Below are 15,098 nucleotides of genomic sequence, written 5' to 3' on the forward strand. Positions count from 1 at the left end.
GGGCCCTGCTTACCCACTCGCAGCTTGAAGTCATTAAAGGAATGTTTATTGATGACGTCAAGCTTCCCCACCAAAGCGAATGCAAACTCCACCATTGTTCCAATGTGCATGTACTGCCGGTCGTGGTCTTCAGAATATGAACAGGGCACTATCAGTGCACACATTTCAGTATTGACTACACCCTGAGACTCTTAAGCAAGAAGCACAAATCAAGCTCTCAGCACCACAGCCAGGTCCTACAACAGGTCTAATGAGACTCTGCAATCAATCCAGTGTTAACTTTACGAGATTTATAATTTAGGGCTGAACACAAGAGCTCAAATTTGTACCTGCGTGTACTCTGGTCCAGGGGTCACATTCAGCCCCGTTGCAGCCATGTATGTGCTGCCAATCGTTTTGATCTTCTCCACACCACTGAATTTGGGTTTTGACAGCAACTGTAGAGAACAAAAGCATTAAGAAGAGATGTTTATGTATTTGATCCTGGCAGACTAGATCTGATGATGCTTCTGCTGCATAGCAAGTACAGACTGCATACTGCCTATACTACACTCTTTATTAGCATCAGTGGTTTTCTGAACAACCTTTTAGAGGGTTAGTTCACCCAAAAATGAAAATTCTGTCATTGATTACTCATTGTTTCAAACTCGTAGGACCTCCGTTCATCTTCAGAACACAAATTAAGATATTTTTGATGAAATCCGAGAGCTTTCTGACCCTCCGTAGACAGCAAGGGAGCTAACACGTTCAAGGTCCAGAAAGGTACCAAGAATATCAACAAAAAAGTGTTTCAACCATAAATTTATGAAGCTGCGAGAATACTTTTTGTGCAAAAAAACAAATATAAAGACTTTATTCAACAACTCTCCCCAGAGTCACCCTCTGCCTTGATTATGCAGAGTATCACGATGCATACGTTGTTTACTTGCAGCTCAAAGAACGCGCCATCTTACAGTGAACACTGAACCAGACTATTTAAATGTTGAGCAAGGAGAATCAGCAGAGGTCAATCAGCTTGTGCCATGTACCAAATGATGTGATTGCTAGGACTTGCTTGATCAGCTGTCTAGATCTGTATCTGCAGCCTTCAAAAAGAATCAAAAGAACATGAAAACTAGTATGATTTCATTTATATAAGTAAAACTCTGTGGCCGTTATTCTATCCTTTGCTAGGACCTGCCCCCATTTTTACTTTTACTATGTCAAGCTTTTAAACTAGAACTTAGAGTTGCGATTAAAGTAAGTATTACACAATTGCTCTTATCTCAAAAGCCAGACTTTTGATCCACTTTTCTGCTTATTTTAGCCAAGAACCGCCCACCTAAACTGGAAGAGACCGTCTAATCGTCACATAAAGCAGCCAGAGTTCATTTTATTTTTATGTGCCATTTATGGGTGGATTTATCTGAAACTGCTAATACCACAAAGACTTTTTTCAAAGGCATAAGTTTTCTCTATGCAATTTTCAACATAAAGTGCTATTTTTAGATCTTTATCAGCTGCTTATCTAGCAGTTTGTCAGTAACATTTTTAAGGCAGGGCTTAGGGGAAGGATCAAGTTAACGCAGATGGCATTTATATCTTCACAAGTACATTAAGGCCCAGATATACTTAAAACGAAGTTCGTTTTCATTCTTCGACACGCAGTGTATTCATGTTGCTAGTAACTTGGTGTTGTTGCTGTTCTAGATGTTGTTCTCCTGTCTGACCTCCGTTGATTGAGAAACGAACCGGGAAAAAAAAAAAAATCTCACGTCAAAGAAGGTGGAGTTCCTGAACCCATCCACAGATTGCCTAATCACCACGGACCAAAGGAAGCTCAAAGGTGTTTAGGAGCCAAAACAAACTCCCCCAAAAAGTTCGCTTTGGTCAGCTCTTTCGAACTGCCGAAATGAACTTTGTTTCAGCCTGAATTTGTTCGAAATTACGCCATATCAGTTCTTTCTTTGATTTCGTTTGAAGTATATCAGGGCATGTAGTGTAGCTTTCCATAGCATCTGAAATCAAAACAGGGTTGTGCCAGTGAGTTTACCTCATCAAAATCTGCTATAATCTCATTAAGGAGCCTGAGACACTCCAATCCCTCCTTATTAACGTCAGATTCTGTGTAAAATTCCTTGAAGTCTGGGATGGAGGCAAACATCACACACACCAAATCGTACGACTGATGGTAAAGATCCTGTCAAAAATACAGCATACAAAATATATCTGGTCATAAAGACACAACAGACGCATTTTCACTGGTGTTTTCAGATATTTGGATGCTACTCACCTCATTTTTCCAGTTTCGCCCCAGGAAATGCTCTGCCACATGGGCAGGAAGTACATTCTCCAAAAGCACCCGGTTCAGGTTCTCCATGGTCTCAATCTCCTCACACTCCTTCTTAAACTTGTTCCTCCACAGGAAGTCTAACCTACAGTAATATTCATTCTGTTACAAGAGGACACAGAGGTAAAGAGATGGTACACATCTGATCACCATATGTGGCTTTCAAGATGACAAAGAAAGCAGAATCAAAAGCACACAAGGACAGTTCATCTTATGGTATATTTTTATGGATTTTTCTTGCATAAAGGGCTGCTATCATGAAAAATTGCTTCAATTTTCTCTTAGTTGTAGCTTTGTGTTCCAGCAGACATTCATCATGAAAAAGATTTCTCGAATCAGTGGAAATGGCACCTTGAAAGGCATTAAGTATGCACTGATAGTCTTTCTCACTCTATATTTGCTTTTGCTTATTTTTGTCTGGTTCATTGCTTTGGAGAAAAATCAGTCCTCGGCTTACCTATCACCTGATCAACCCGAACACTGCATTACTTATAAATGAATTCACCTAACTGCACATTTCAAAAATACAGAGTTCATCAGACAGGCCTATTATCTAGGGACAAATAGCCTCTCGCAACAGAATTAAAAGCACACAGTGAAAAAATCAAGTCTGACCCACGGCTGACCTGAAGAGATACTGAAAGTTTTCAATACAGACTGAAAAACATACAATTCTCTCCATATTGTACTGTGAAAAAAAACAATTTCTTATAGTGGTATTTATTAAATGCTTTTTCGCAAGAGGCTGATGATTGCTGATAATAACTGAAGCCATAGAAATTGGGACATATTTGTGCTGCCACAAAACCTTAAGCTTAATTGTAACTTGAACTTCTGGAAAAAAAAAATCACATTTCAAGGTGAGACGTGACTATTTCTAGATTAGGCTAACATTTATTATTAAAATGTCATTCTATGAACATTCAGGGATCTTTTACAATTGAATCAACTGAATAACTTTAATTAAAGGGAAGTACTACTAAAGGAAAGGAAAGTACTACTTAAGTTAAGCTCATTCTGCCAAATACAATATGATGCACTTACAATGGTAGTGCATTCTGGAGATGAAAAAGTAGAAATGTGATGCTTTTATTTTTGTTCAAAGGCTTTTATTAACTCTTTCATAAAAATGTGTTATATACAGTGGGTACAGAAAGTATTCAGACCCCCTTAAATTTTTCACTCTTTGTTATATTGCAGCCATTTGCTAAAATCATTAAAGTTCTTTTTTTTTTCCTCATTAATGTACACACAGCACCCCATATTGACAGAAAAACACAGAATTGTTGACATTTTTGCACATTTATTAAAAAGAAAAACTGAAAATATCACATGGTCCTAAGTATTCAGACCCTTTGCTCAGTATTTACTAGAAGCACCCTTTTGATCTTTTTTTGGGAAAGATGCATCAAGTTTTTCACACCTGGATTTGGGGATCCTCTGCCATTCCTCCTTGCAGATCCTCTCAAGTTCTGTCAGGTTGGATGGTAAAAGTTGGTGGACAGCCATTTTCAGGTCTCTCCAGAGATGCTCAATTGGGTTTAAGTCGGGGCTCTGGCTGGGCCATTCAAGAACAGTCACGGAGTTGTTATGAAGCCACTCCTTATTTTAGCTGTGTGCTTAGGGTCATTGTCTTGTTGGAAGGTGAACCTTCGGCCCAGTCTGAGGTCCTGAGCACTCTGGAGAAGGTTTTCGTCCAGGATGTCCCTGTACTTGGCCGCATTCATCTTTCCTTCGATTGCAACCAGTCGTCCTGTCCCTACAGCTGAAAAAAACACCCCCACAGCATGATGCTGCCACCACCATGCTTCACTGTTGGGACTGTATTGGACAGGTGATGAGCAGTGCCTAGTTTTCTCCACACATACCGCTTAGAATTAGGCCCAAAAAGTTCTATCTTGGTCTCATCAGACCAGAGAATCTTATTTCTCTGTTTTTTAGCAAACTCCATGCGGGCTTTCATGTGTCTTGCACTGAGGAGAGGCTTCCGTCGGGCCACTCTGCCATAAAGCCCCGACTGGTGGAGGGCTGCAGTGATGGTTGACTTTCTACAGTTTTCTCCCATCTCCTGACTGCATCTCTGGAGCTCAGCCGGACGGCCAGCTCTAGGAAGGGTTTTGGTCATCCCAAACGTCTTCCATTTAAGGATTATGGAGGCCACTGTGCTCTTAGGAACCTTAAGTGCAGCAGAAATTTTTTTGTAACCTTGGCCAGATCTGTGCCTTGCCACAATTCTGTCTCTGAGCTCTTCAGGCAGTTCCTTTGACCTCATGATTCTCATTTGCTCTGACAAGCATTGTGAGCTGTAAGGTCTTATATAGACAGGTGTGTGGCTTTCCTAATCAAGTCCAATCAGTATAATCAAACACAGCTGGACTCAAGTGAAGGTATAGAACCATCTCAAGGATGATCAGAAGAAATGGACAGCACCCGAGTTAAATATATGAGTGTCACAGGAAAGTGTCTGAATACTTAGGACCATGTGATATTTCAGTTTTTCTTTTTTAATAAATCTGCAAAAATGTCAACAATTCTGTGTTTTTCTGTCAGTATGGGGTGCTGTGTGTACATTAATGAGGAAAAAAAAATTTACTTAAATGATTTTAGCAAATGGCTGCAATATAACAAAGAGTGAAAAATTTAAGGGGGTCTGAATACTTTCCACTTTTCCACTGTATGCTGCGCATATAAGTTTAAATGGTCATTTCAGTGGTGAAACTAAAACATGCCTCACTGCTGTAATTCCTGTGGGTGGATTTTTCTCTCCAAGTACCTCCAAGATCTCCAAATTAAAGTGACTCTTAAAGGAATAGTTCACCCAAAAGTGAAAACTTACTCACCCTCAAGTCATCCAAGATGTATATGAGTTTGCTTCTTCATGGGAACACATTTATAGAAATTTAGCATTACATCACTTGCTCACCAATGAAGCCTCTGCAGTGAATGGGTGCCGTCAGAATGAGAGTCCAAACAGCTGATAAAAACATCACAATAATCCACAAGTAATCTAAACTCCAGTCCATAAGTTAACGTCTTTTGAAATGAAAAGCTGCATGGTTATAATAAACAAATCCATCATTAAGGCGTTATCACTTCTGGCCAAAATACCAGTCCATAATCCATTATAATGCTTCCTTGAGTGAAAAAGGTGCTTGATCTGTGCATATTTCTCTCCTGATTTAGACAAGATGACTTTTTCACCGGAGAAAACAATATTATGGAGAGAGGACAGTTAAAAACATCTTAAAGATGGATTTGTTTCTCACAAACATGGAGCTTTTCACTTCACTAAGATGTTAATTGATGGACTTGAGTGTTTTGTATATTACTTGTAGATTATTGTATGTTTTAATCAGCTGTTTTGACTCTCATACTGACGGCACCCATTCATTGCAGTGGATCCACTGGTGAACTATTAATGTAATGCTAAATTTTCATTTTGGGGTGCACTATTCCTCTGAATTGTCACACGTGGATCAGTGGATCTCATTACAAATAATTCAGCACAACTCTTTAGATGAACCCCTCAATAACAAACAGCAAGTATGATAGCAGTGTTAAAGCTGAGGATTTCAGACTGAGAGAGACTCACCTGTCTGGCAAGCACAAGCAAAGTGACGAAGAAAATGAACAATGACACAGAGCCCATGGTTTTCAAATCTTTAAGAACACCTGGCCTGAGGGGGAACAAACAGAAACATAAAAATTAAAAGTCAAGAGGACACAAAAATGACAAGTATTGTGTCTAGAGTAGAATATGGGCTATACAAACTTCTCAGCAACATTGTGTTCGTCTAACCATATTCAGATTCTATATGTCATAGGCATGTTGTATAGGCATAAATGTTGCATAGGCAGTTGCAGTGGCCAATTTGACCCATTCCTTAATCATAATCCATTCAGAAATGCTAAATGAAGGAAAGGAAAGGGAAAAAAAAAACAATAAAAGAAGCAAAGAAAGAATAATACCACCACAGGAAAAAAAATAATTAAGAGAGAAATGCAATAGGCTGTTGTTTAAAAATGTTTTTCATCCTACACTGTCAAGTCCTCTGAAAGGACTAATCCAAACAAAGCCTGCCATCTCAGCAGCAGCACCTGTCACTCATAATCCCAGGAGATACTGAGAGACCTACTGGAAAAAAATTGCCTCCACAGTTATCAGATGTATTTATGTGGCGCAATTCTTCATTATTTTACTCACTGTGTGTGTGCAATGGAAATATTAAAGAAGTGACATCTACAAATAAATAAAACTACAGATTTTTTGTGACAACTTTTTGGGGCCACTATATATGGGAGCATATGGGAGTCCAGTACCGGTCCGGTTGCTTGGTCTTGTAGAGGGCCATGCTGTAATCATCCAGTACGGAGGCGTGGGTCTGAAGAATGATGATATTATAACCCACTACAGCAGCAAGCATAATTATCATCTTCAGCTCATAGTTTATCCTCAGGAACACGGAGCATGAGATCAATCCCAGAATGCAGCTGTAGATGAAATACTGCCGGGGCAGAGACAGCCAGTCAGATTCACATCTGCACATTCATCAGGGTCAATCAGTATCAATGAAAAGAGAACTATGAAGCTTGGATTTAAATGCTAAGTATTTAATAACAGAAGCCTGAAATATTATAAAATAGATGTTACTAAGAAATGAAAAAGTCATGTACACCGTGTCTTTTTTCCTAACCAATGTACTGTATCATTCTAGGAAAACACTTGAGGATTCTTTTGTCCACCATCTTGATAACTGTAGAGATCTACAGATATCCAGTCATTTATAGCTCTCAGTGCATAACTATATTTTCCAGTATATATTTCAGCTGTGAAATGTCACTACAGTGTCGCCATACATAATCACGCACAGTATAAAGTGACTTATTATATACTGATGTGGTTTATCTCACGACACTCATAATTCATTGCAAGTCTGTTCTGTCAAAGACAGATACAAAGAATTTTTTTGAAACCAACATCTCAAAAGAGGATTTACAATATGTTTTCATGTAGGTCTGTAACTAAAAGTTTATTCGGTTCACTCTTTTCTGAGAAGCAGATTACCAAGAATTGTGGACAAAAGGCATGAAATAAGATTTGTTGCAACTTACTGGCAAGTAGAACTTGTTATTTGAGGAGTCTGTGGTTTGATCATGTGGGCCATCCATACTGTTGTTGGAAATGTTGAGTGGAGGTGATGCTACCATCTTGTCTTCGCCTAAGAAGAACTTAAAACCCAATAGATGGAGAAAACAATATTTAGAGCATTACAGCAGAAAGACACCATCATTCTTAGCTAAACACATCTGTTGCATTTTGTAACAAATATGTTTCATTGTAGTTCATAGCACATTTTTTTACACAAGTGCAAAATTCAATAAAAATCAATAAGCAGATGGGAAAAGCAGAGATGACCAGCTGCCAACTTTGGCAGAATAGAAGTTTCTGTGGATACAGTTTTTGTCCAGTTGGTGCAGTATTTAATTGAAAAGATGCTAAAATATTTGAAACATGTTGATCTGTGGTGTATGTGACTACTTAAATTTGTTTATTATAAAAATACACTGGACAAAAAATGTTTTGACACTTAAGACACAATTACAAATGCATGACTGTCACTGCAAGAGAACAACATATAAAATTTCTAACAAGCCCAGCTGAACAGTGTAACATTTGATCTTAGATGTGTGAAACCAAAAAACCCAAAAGTATTCAGTCACATTCCTCTTATGTTTCTCTCCCACAGGGACAACCACTCACTTGAGCTCAGGGATAACATCATTAGATGCACACTGGACCAGAACCCTAGTACTGTGACGCTAACCGCAATGATGAATCCAACCAGACAGCTGACACTAATTCTACTCTGGCCTTTACTGTGAACCACCACAGATCCCACAGCAAAAGCCCTCCAACTGGGCCAAAAACTGGTGATTGATTTATTAGCCAACTGTCTTAATGAATGTGTCATGTAATATATTTTGTAAATACTGATAGGTTTATGTATGCTAGGAATGAAAATTGTGCACAATTTAACAAAGAAGGCAACTGGCCTTTATATCACATGTCTTTGTTGCAGTCTTTAACCAACTTTATCACTTGATCTAAGCTCTCAAAGCCTGGCATGATAAAAGCTGAACTGTACCACCACATGTATTTTCTTCACATTATTTTGAAATTAAATTAGTGCCTATATCACATTAACTACCTGTGAGGTTCCTCAGGGTTTGGTACTTGGTCCCCTCCTATTTTCTATATACACAAAACTGGGACTTTTATTTGGGGAAAATATCCTCTTTGACATTGGTCTTTTAGGTTACAAGAGGTTTGAAAAACTAGGCAAGATCAAGATTTTAGTATTACCCTTATTTCTAAAGAGTTCCCTGAATTACTGAACCATAAAGCCAGCAGGCTGTTCACGATATTGGCATAAACATGACCAAAGCAAGCACAGAATATTTCTCTTATTGAACATGCTCAATAATAACAAATTATATTTGAATCTAATAAATGTCAGTCATTTTAAAAGCAGTCCAATCTAGCTGATAGACCAGGTATTAAGAAGTAGTGATGCTCACCATATTGAACACGGCCATGACTAGGATAAGTGCAGTGGTTGCCATGGTGAGTGCAAGTCGTATCCAGGGCTTGTTGGTGATGACTTTAGAGGAGCTGGGGAGTCTGGGCATTGTGCAGGAGGCTGCGTTGCCCCATTGCTACGGCAACAAGAGAAAAGTTAAAAAAACAGCAAAAAAACAAGCTTAACTCCCACCAACGTCATTAGCATATCTGCTTCTATTTCAAATGCTCAAGGTTATGATTGTGCCCCACAAGTCAGAGACACATTTATAAACATAACTTCACAGTGAGTGAACATATAACAAAAAAAGCCATCTAGTATATCAACTTGAAAGAGGAAGTCAACATGAAACGTCATTCACAATCCATTTTACTTACATAATTTCCATAAAAATGTAATTGACTAAATTAAGGACTTCTTTCCTTCCGAAACTGGTACAGCCCCCCCCCCCCCCATAGAGTTTGACCCTCCTTCGACCCCAAAAGCGATTTCATTGGCTGAAACAACTTTTCTTATTGTTTGTTTTCAATTAAAGTTTTTTTTTTAAATAAGATTACAGTTTAGCAGCTTAGCATACCACTATTAACCGGCAACCCATTTTCGAGGCTTTTGAAAGAGAAGTGAAGTCCAAAAGGGACCAACGTGGCTGTTTGACAGAGAGAAAACAGGAGGTTTTGGAATGACATAAGGGTGAGTAAATAGTGACAGAATTTTAATTTTTGAATAAACTATCCATTCAAGCAAAATTTAAATTGAATGAAAAAAGCCTGCCTGAGTTTCAATTAAAAAAAAAAAACTGAAATAAGACTTTGTGGCCTTGAAGAAACTGAGATCTGTTTGTAAAACTCACCTTGTACTGATTGCAGTACTAATGTAATGCTTGTAGAGGCCGTGTAACCTTTAGTGAGTTTATGCTACAGTATTAGTGGAGCTGCAGTGGAACAGCACTTTACAAAACACTTAACCTAGACCCTGTGCAAGAATGCTTTGGGCTTAAATCAAAAAGAAATAAAAGAGGTAGAGGAGCAAAAAAAAAAAAAAAAAAAAAAACTTCTCACCACTCAATCACGCGTTAGTTACATCATCAATACAAAAAATAGCTTTCAATATTTAAACACATCACTTCTACTGGATAACCTTAACCCCTCTTTTATATTTGTAAATCTGTGGGCCGAATGTAAACTCTAACGTCAGATAAATTGGAAACAAAACTGAGAAAGCCTCTTAACTAAATTCCACAGAGCTCCAGGCACTTATGACTTTGACAGTTATCTGTGAAACCAAAAGAGGGTCCTATAATAAAAGAAACTCAAAATATGAGTGCCAGAGCTTTATAAAAATGGCCCCTCACACCCGCAATCCCCAGACCCATGAGGACTTGAGTTTACTGCATGAAAAAGAGACAACAAACAGTCCAGTAAAAAGTATCATCACTCAAGCTGCTTTTCTTTTGACACAAAAACAGAAAAAAGGTTTTTAGACTAACATAATGTCACCATTCAGTGTGGCCTATTTTTATTTTTTTTATCATCATGAATTCTGAATCTTCAACTGAATCTGTTTGGTTAATTAATGGACAAATCTAGGCGAGCTGGTGGGTGAACAGCTCAAAAACCCTTCAAGTTCTTTGGAAGGTCATGTCTTCTAAAAATATAACAGTTGATGCCTCAAAATACAGAAAAACAGGTTACCTTGATTATAGTAGGAATTCCATAGAGTATATAAGGTTCAATCTGTCAAGATCACCCCCCTCCCCTCAAAAATTGAAGCCTATTTTTTAAACTAATAATTATAGCATTGTGACATTATCTCAGTAGTTTTCAGCATTCTCAAAGGTCATACTCAATAGATTCTCAATACTTGTAATTTAAAAGAAAAATGAAGTACAACAAATACTAACATGATGCACACTGGTGTTAAAAAAATGTTTTTGAAAAAAGTCTTTTTATCCTCAAAAAGGCTGAATTTATTTGATTAAAAATATAGCAAAAACTGTAATATTGTGAAATATTACAACAATTTAAATCTATTGTTTTCAATTTTAATATATTTTAAAATGTCTTCAGTGTCATATGATCCTTTAGAAATCTTTCTAGTATGCTGATTTGATGCTTAAGAAGCATTACTTATTAATTGCAATGTTGAAAACAGCTGTACATTTTTTTTATGATTCTTTGAGAGTTCAAAAGAATAGCATTTAATTTAAATTATGAAGTAAAATTTGATCTTTTTTAAACAAAAAAGTCTTATTGAACAGTTGTGTATAAATACGGCTCGTTCTACCACGCCCCCACATATCTACGTCACTATGTGGGAAGATTTGCACAACGCCGCCCAAATGTGCAAACAAAGAAAGAAGGTCTGACTTTTATTCTCGCTGTTGCCGCCGCTGCCGCCATGTCGTGGAGACGGTGTGTGTTTTGTTGTGAAAGTGAAACTACTTTGTTTAGCCTTCCAAAATAGGACACAACAAGAAATCGGTGGTTAAGTTGTTTTTCAGCACTGTTCAAGAACAGATCAACCCAAATATTCAGATGTGTGCAACGCATTTTATGGAGGATGAGGACTGTTTCTTGAACCAGTAGCCTACAATGCGTCTGTGGCACAAAGAATGTTCTGTAAAGTGGGGCAATTCCAACTTTGCAAGGACAGTCTGGCGCTTCTGACTCACAGCCTGTAAGTACGTTTTTTATATTTAAATAATTTGCCACTGATGATTCAAACGCAAATTTTGAGCAGTGTAGAGTAGGCTTGTTGTTTCTCCGATCACAAATGACATTGTTTAATGTTTACACAGCGCGATACGCAACGCAATGTGTAAAAACACAGTATAAATCATTATAATCAGTAATTATGTCCACATTGGATGCAACAAATGCCTCGTTTGTAATGGGTTTTATTGGTTTTGTCTCGTTTAGTGATGTCCGGATCGTGAACGAATCGTCCTATTTAACCAGATCTTCTTAATGAACCGGTCAAACCAGTTCATCAAATCGAACTGCATCGTTTGAAATGGTTCATGTCTCCAGTACGCACTAATTCACAAATTAGTTAAGTTATTCGGTTTATAAACGTGTCTTACACTCCCTCTGATGCGACCAATATCCCGAGTTATTCAGTTACTCCTAACAGTACATTGACTGAACTGCTAAAAGAGAACCGATGATGGGATGTGCACGAGCAGAGCAGCTGGACTGAATCTCGTGCTGCTGGGACACCTCGCTTTTCAGAGTGATAAGCTTTGTAAAAATCAACGCGTTCCAGAAAGTTGTGGCATAGAGGAGAAACAATAATGCACATTATATGAACAATAATGTGTTTTTTGAACCTTAAACCGCATAAACAAATTGCTTTACACCAAATACACAACATAATGTTCTTTTTAGCAATGTCATATGACCCCTTTAACGGTCATAAAAATAGGTTTAATTTTTCTTCTGATTTTGGGGTGGAATACGACCAGAAAATGTTCTTGACAGATTTCCCATGAGTGAATCTACAGGCCTTTGAATATTGAATAAGCCATTTCGCTCTAAGCTTTCATAATATATTAAAGAAGAAAGAGCAGGAGAAAGAAAATAGGGAGACATACAGCTGACATTTACTTAAGCCATTTATGTTCCACAGGTCCAAAGTAGCTAGTAATTTGATTATAGACGACGCTCTCTAAGAGCAGAGAAAGAGTGTTGCTCCTCGGGTTAAAACAAGGAAATTTCAATCTTGTTTTGATATGGTGTTTTTTCCTCCCGCTATGGCATTTTGTCTAACAAGATAAGGGTCTCAAATGTGCGGAAACCTCAATTTATTAAATGACATTTGAGTACACAGTTATTTCCTCCATGGAAAATGGAAAAATATGTAACATGTCAACATCTGAATAGACTGAATAGACAAGCCAGCCTTCCTCTTTCACTGACAATTCACTCTCAAAGAAAGCTTCTATATATTTCCTTCTACAAGCGCGAGCACCACTTACCAGTATGTGACCAGCAAAACAAATGGCGAGGATCGAGGCGAGCAGCAGGAAGGCCATTCCGAACGAAACTCCAAGGATGGTGGTTCTGTGAGAGACAAAATCATCAGAGATACTCCAAAGCATATGTATTCATCATCCGTGTATGCCTGCTATAGTTTGTGTCTCACATGAACATCCAATCTTAGCATAGCACTACTATGCCATTGTTAGTGTGTCATTGCGAGGTGATTGCTACTTGCTCCAGGTCAAAATAGCCCTCAAATCTAGCATCAAGACATTTTGCTCTTGAGATACATTCCACATCAGTGTTATTTTTGTATCATTTATGAACTACTATTTTATTTATTAATATTTTCATGTTTATATTATCAGTTTTCACTCTATAATTGATGTTAGTTTTAGTAAATGTATGTGTTTTTTAAAATTTGGCTTTAATGATTAAAAAAACATTTAGCAATTTAGTTTTTTTGTTTGCAATTTTAGTAATTCAGCCTTAAATTATTTCATAGTGTCTATATACAAATAAGCATAAATAGCCCGCCTTGTTTGCAAAGGCTATTTACACTAACTTTTTTGTTGTTGGGCTAGTCAACATTACAAACGACGGCTGTCATACAACAGCTCCAGTGGTAAAAAACATAGCACAGACTTTTTGACACGATTGACCCGAGTTCGAATCCACCTTTTGCTGAATTCATTCTTGTCCCTTTTCACATCTCATATCACATCAGAAAGACATTTATTTTCAATAAAAATGAAGGAAAATTGGGTAGGGTCCCGATAAGTCAGCATCCATTTAATAATATCAATAAAACGTACAATTTACACTCCATACATTATTATTGCATACAGTATTATAATGTATTACAATACTGAGATGCAGATATTTGCCACTATTTGCAATAAGTAGTATAAATTGAATAAAACACTGCTATTTTAACACTGTAAACTGAAGCTATGGCTATTTGCACTTGGTATAAATAGCATCTCTCGCTATTTACACTTATTGTGAATAGCTGCTGACAAAATATTTCAGTTTGTTTAATTTTTTTAATCATTTGTAACCGAAGAAATCTATTTAATCTAATAATCTAAATTTTAGTAATTTAACTTAAACTTCTTTATTTATTTCAGTTGGTTGTTAAGGCAGCATTCACATTTTTAAAAGTTTTTTATTTAGCTTTTACTGTAGTAATTTTAGTACTTCAACTTAAAGTGAGTTTCAAAATCATTCTGATGGTACATTGACTTCTAATAAGGCAAATGTCTTCTGTTTCTTTCCAGTGTTAGTTTGGTGAGCAGGTATGCAATTATATCTTCTAATATTTGTATTTTATTTCAGCTTTCAGCTTTTTAGCAAAAACTATTTCAATAGTTTTAGTTTTAGTTAACAGATGCCTTCTTCAGTGTAGATCTTTGGGATTTTTCACCTGTTTAATTGTCCAATAGGAGAAAACAATTCTGATTGCTAAGAATAACAACAAAACATATATTTTAATCAAGATTTAAGGTAACGTTCACATAGAACAAATAGTGTGAGACATATTAGATGCTGAGCTTTAAGGCTTTGGGGTTGGCAAAGTTTAGAGAATGTAAAAAAACCCAAGCAAGCATGACATATTTTAATGGCTTTTTGAATATAGAAGCGTTTAGTTCTAGTCTTTTTGGTGCCATATCTCACTATAAATCTGATATAAAATCAATGTCAGGAGGTGAGAACTCAGCTTGAGAGAAAGCGCTGTGCTCTCGACTCTTGTGAATATGTTCTCGGTCAACATGAGCAGTAAATTAGGGTGAAGTCTTGCATAGATTTTTCTGTCTGACTTCATTCAAAAGAGAAACATCATTTCCAAACCAGATTGGCCTCTGATTAAAAAAAAAAATCTATAACTGTCTCTTCAGGGCTGTCTTTTTCAGACAGGCATTGACATTCCCATCATCCCGTTCTTTATCATTGCACTCATTTTCTCTCAATTGTGTAGAAGTGTTGTAATATTATTATGCGTCACTTGGTCTAAGTGCTGAGGGAGACAGCGGCGTAATTGCATTGCAAAAGACAATGAGATACTTGGAAGATGTGGTGGAGATGGCACTTACTTTGGCAAGACTAAGACCTGCACTATGAAGATGCAGAAGAAAATGAGACAAGCACAGGTGACATAGTACTTGAAGGCCGGCAGAGTTGTGGCTCTGTACTGTTAGAAGGAAAAAA

At 37.3% G+C, this 15,098-nt stretch overlaps 1 protein-coding gene across 1 annotated transcript in view; it reads right to left on the reverse strand.

Annotated features, from left to right (window-relative positions):
- The window catches only part of adcy2b (adenylate cyclase 2b (brain)), a 62,229-nt gene that overhangs the window by 748 nt on the left and 46,383 nt on the right, over positions 1 to 15,098 (reverse strand). The window contains 10 exon segments of the mRNA XM_042744868.1: positions 14 to 128; positions 330 to 437; positions 2,033 to 2,179; positions 2,273 to 2,431; positions 5,922 to 6,006; positions 6,650 to 6,834; positions 7,442 to 7,558; positions 8,909 to 9,046; positions 12,887 to 12,971; positions 14,984 to 15,081. Of these exon segments, the coding sequence (XP_042600802.1) occupies positions 14 to 128; positions 330 to 437; positions 2,033 to 2,179; positions 2,273 to 2,431; positions 5,922 to 6,006; positions 6,650 to 6,834; positions 7,442 to 7,558; positions 8,909 to 9,046; positions 12,887 to 12,971; positions 14,984 to 15,081 (1,237 nt within the window).

This window comes from Cyprinus carpio, chromosome B19 (assembly GCF_018340385.1).
Source record: "Cyprinus carpio isolate SPL01 chromosome B19, ASM1834038v1, whole genome shotgun sequence".
In the NCBI taxonomy this organism is placed as follows: domain Eukaryota; kingdom Metazoa; phylum Chordata; class Actinopteri; order Cypriniformes; family Cyprinidae; genus Cyprinus; species Cyprinus carpio.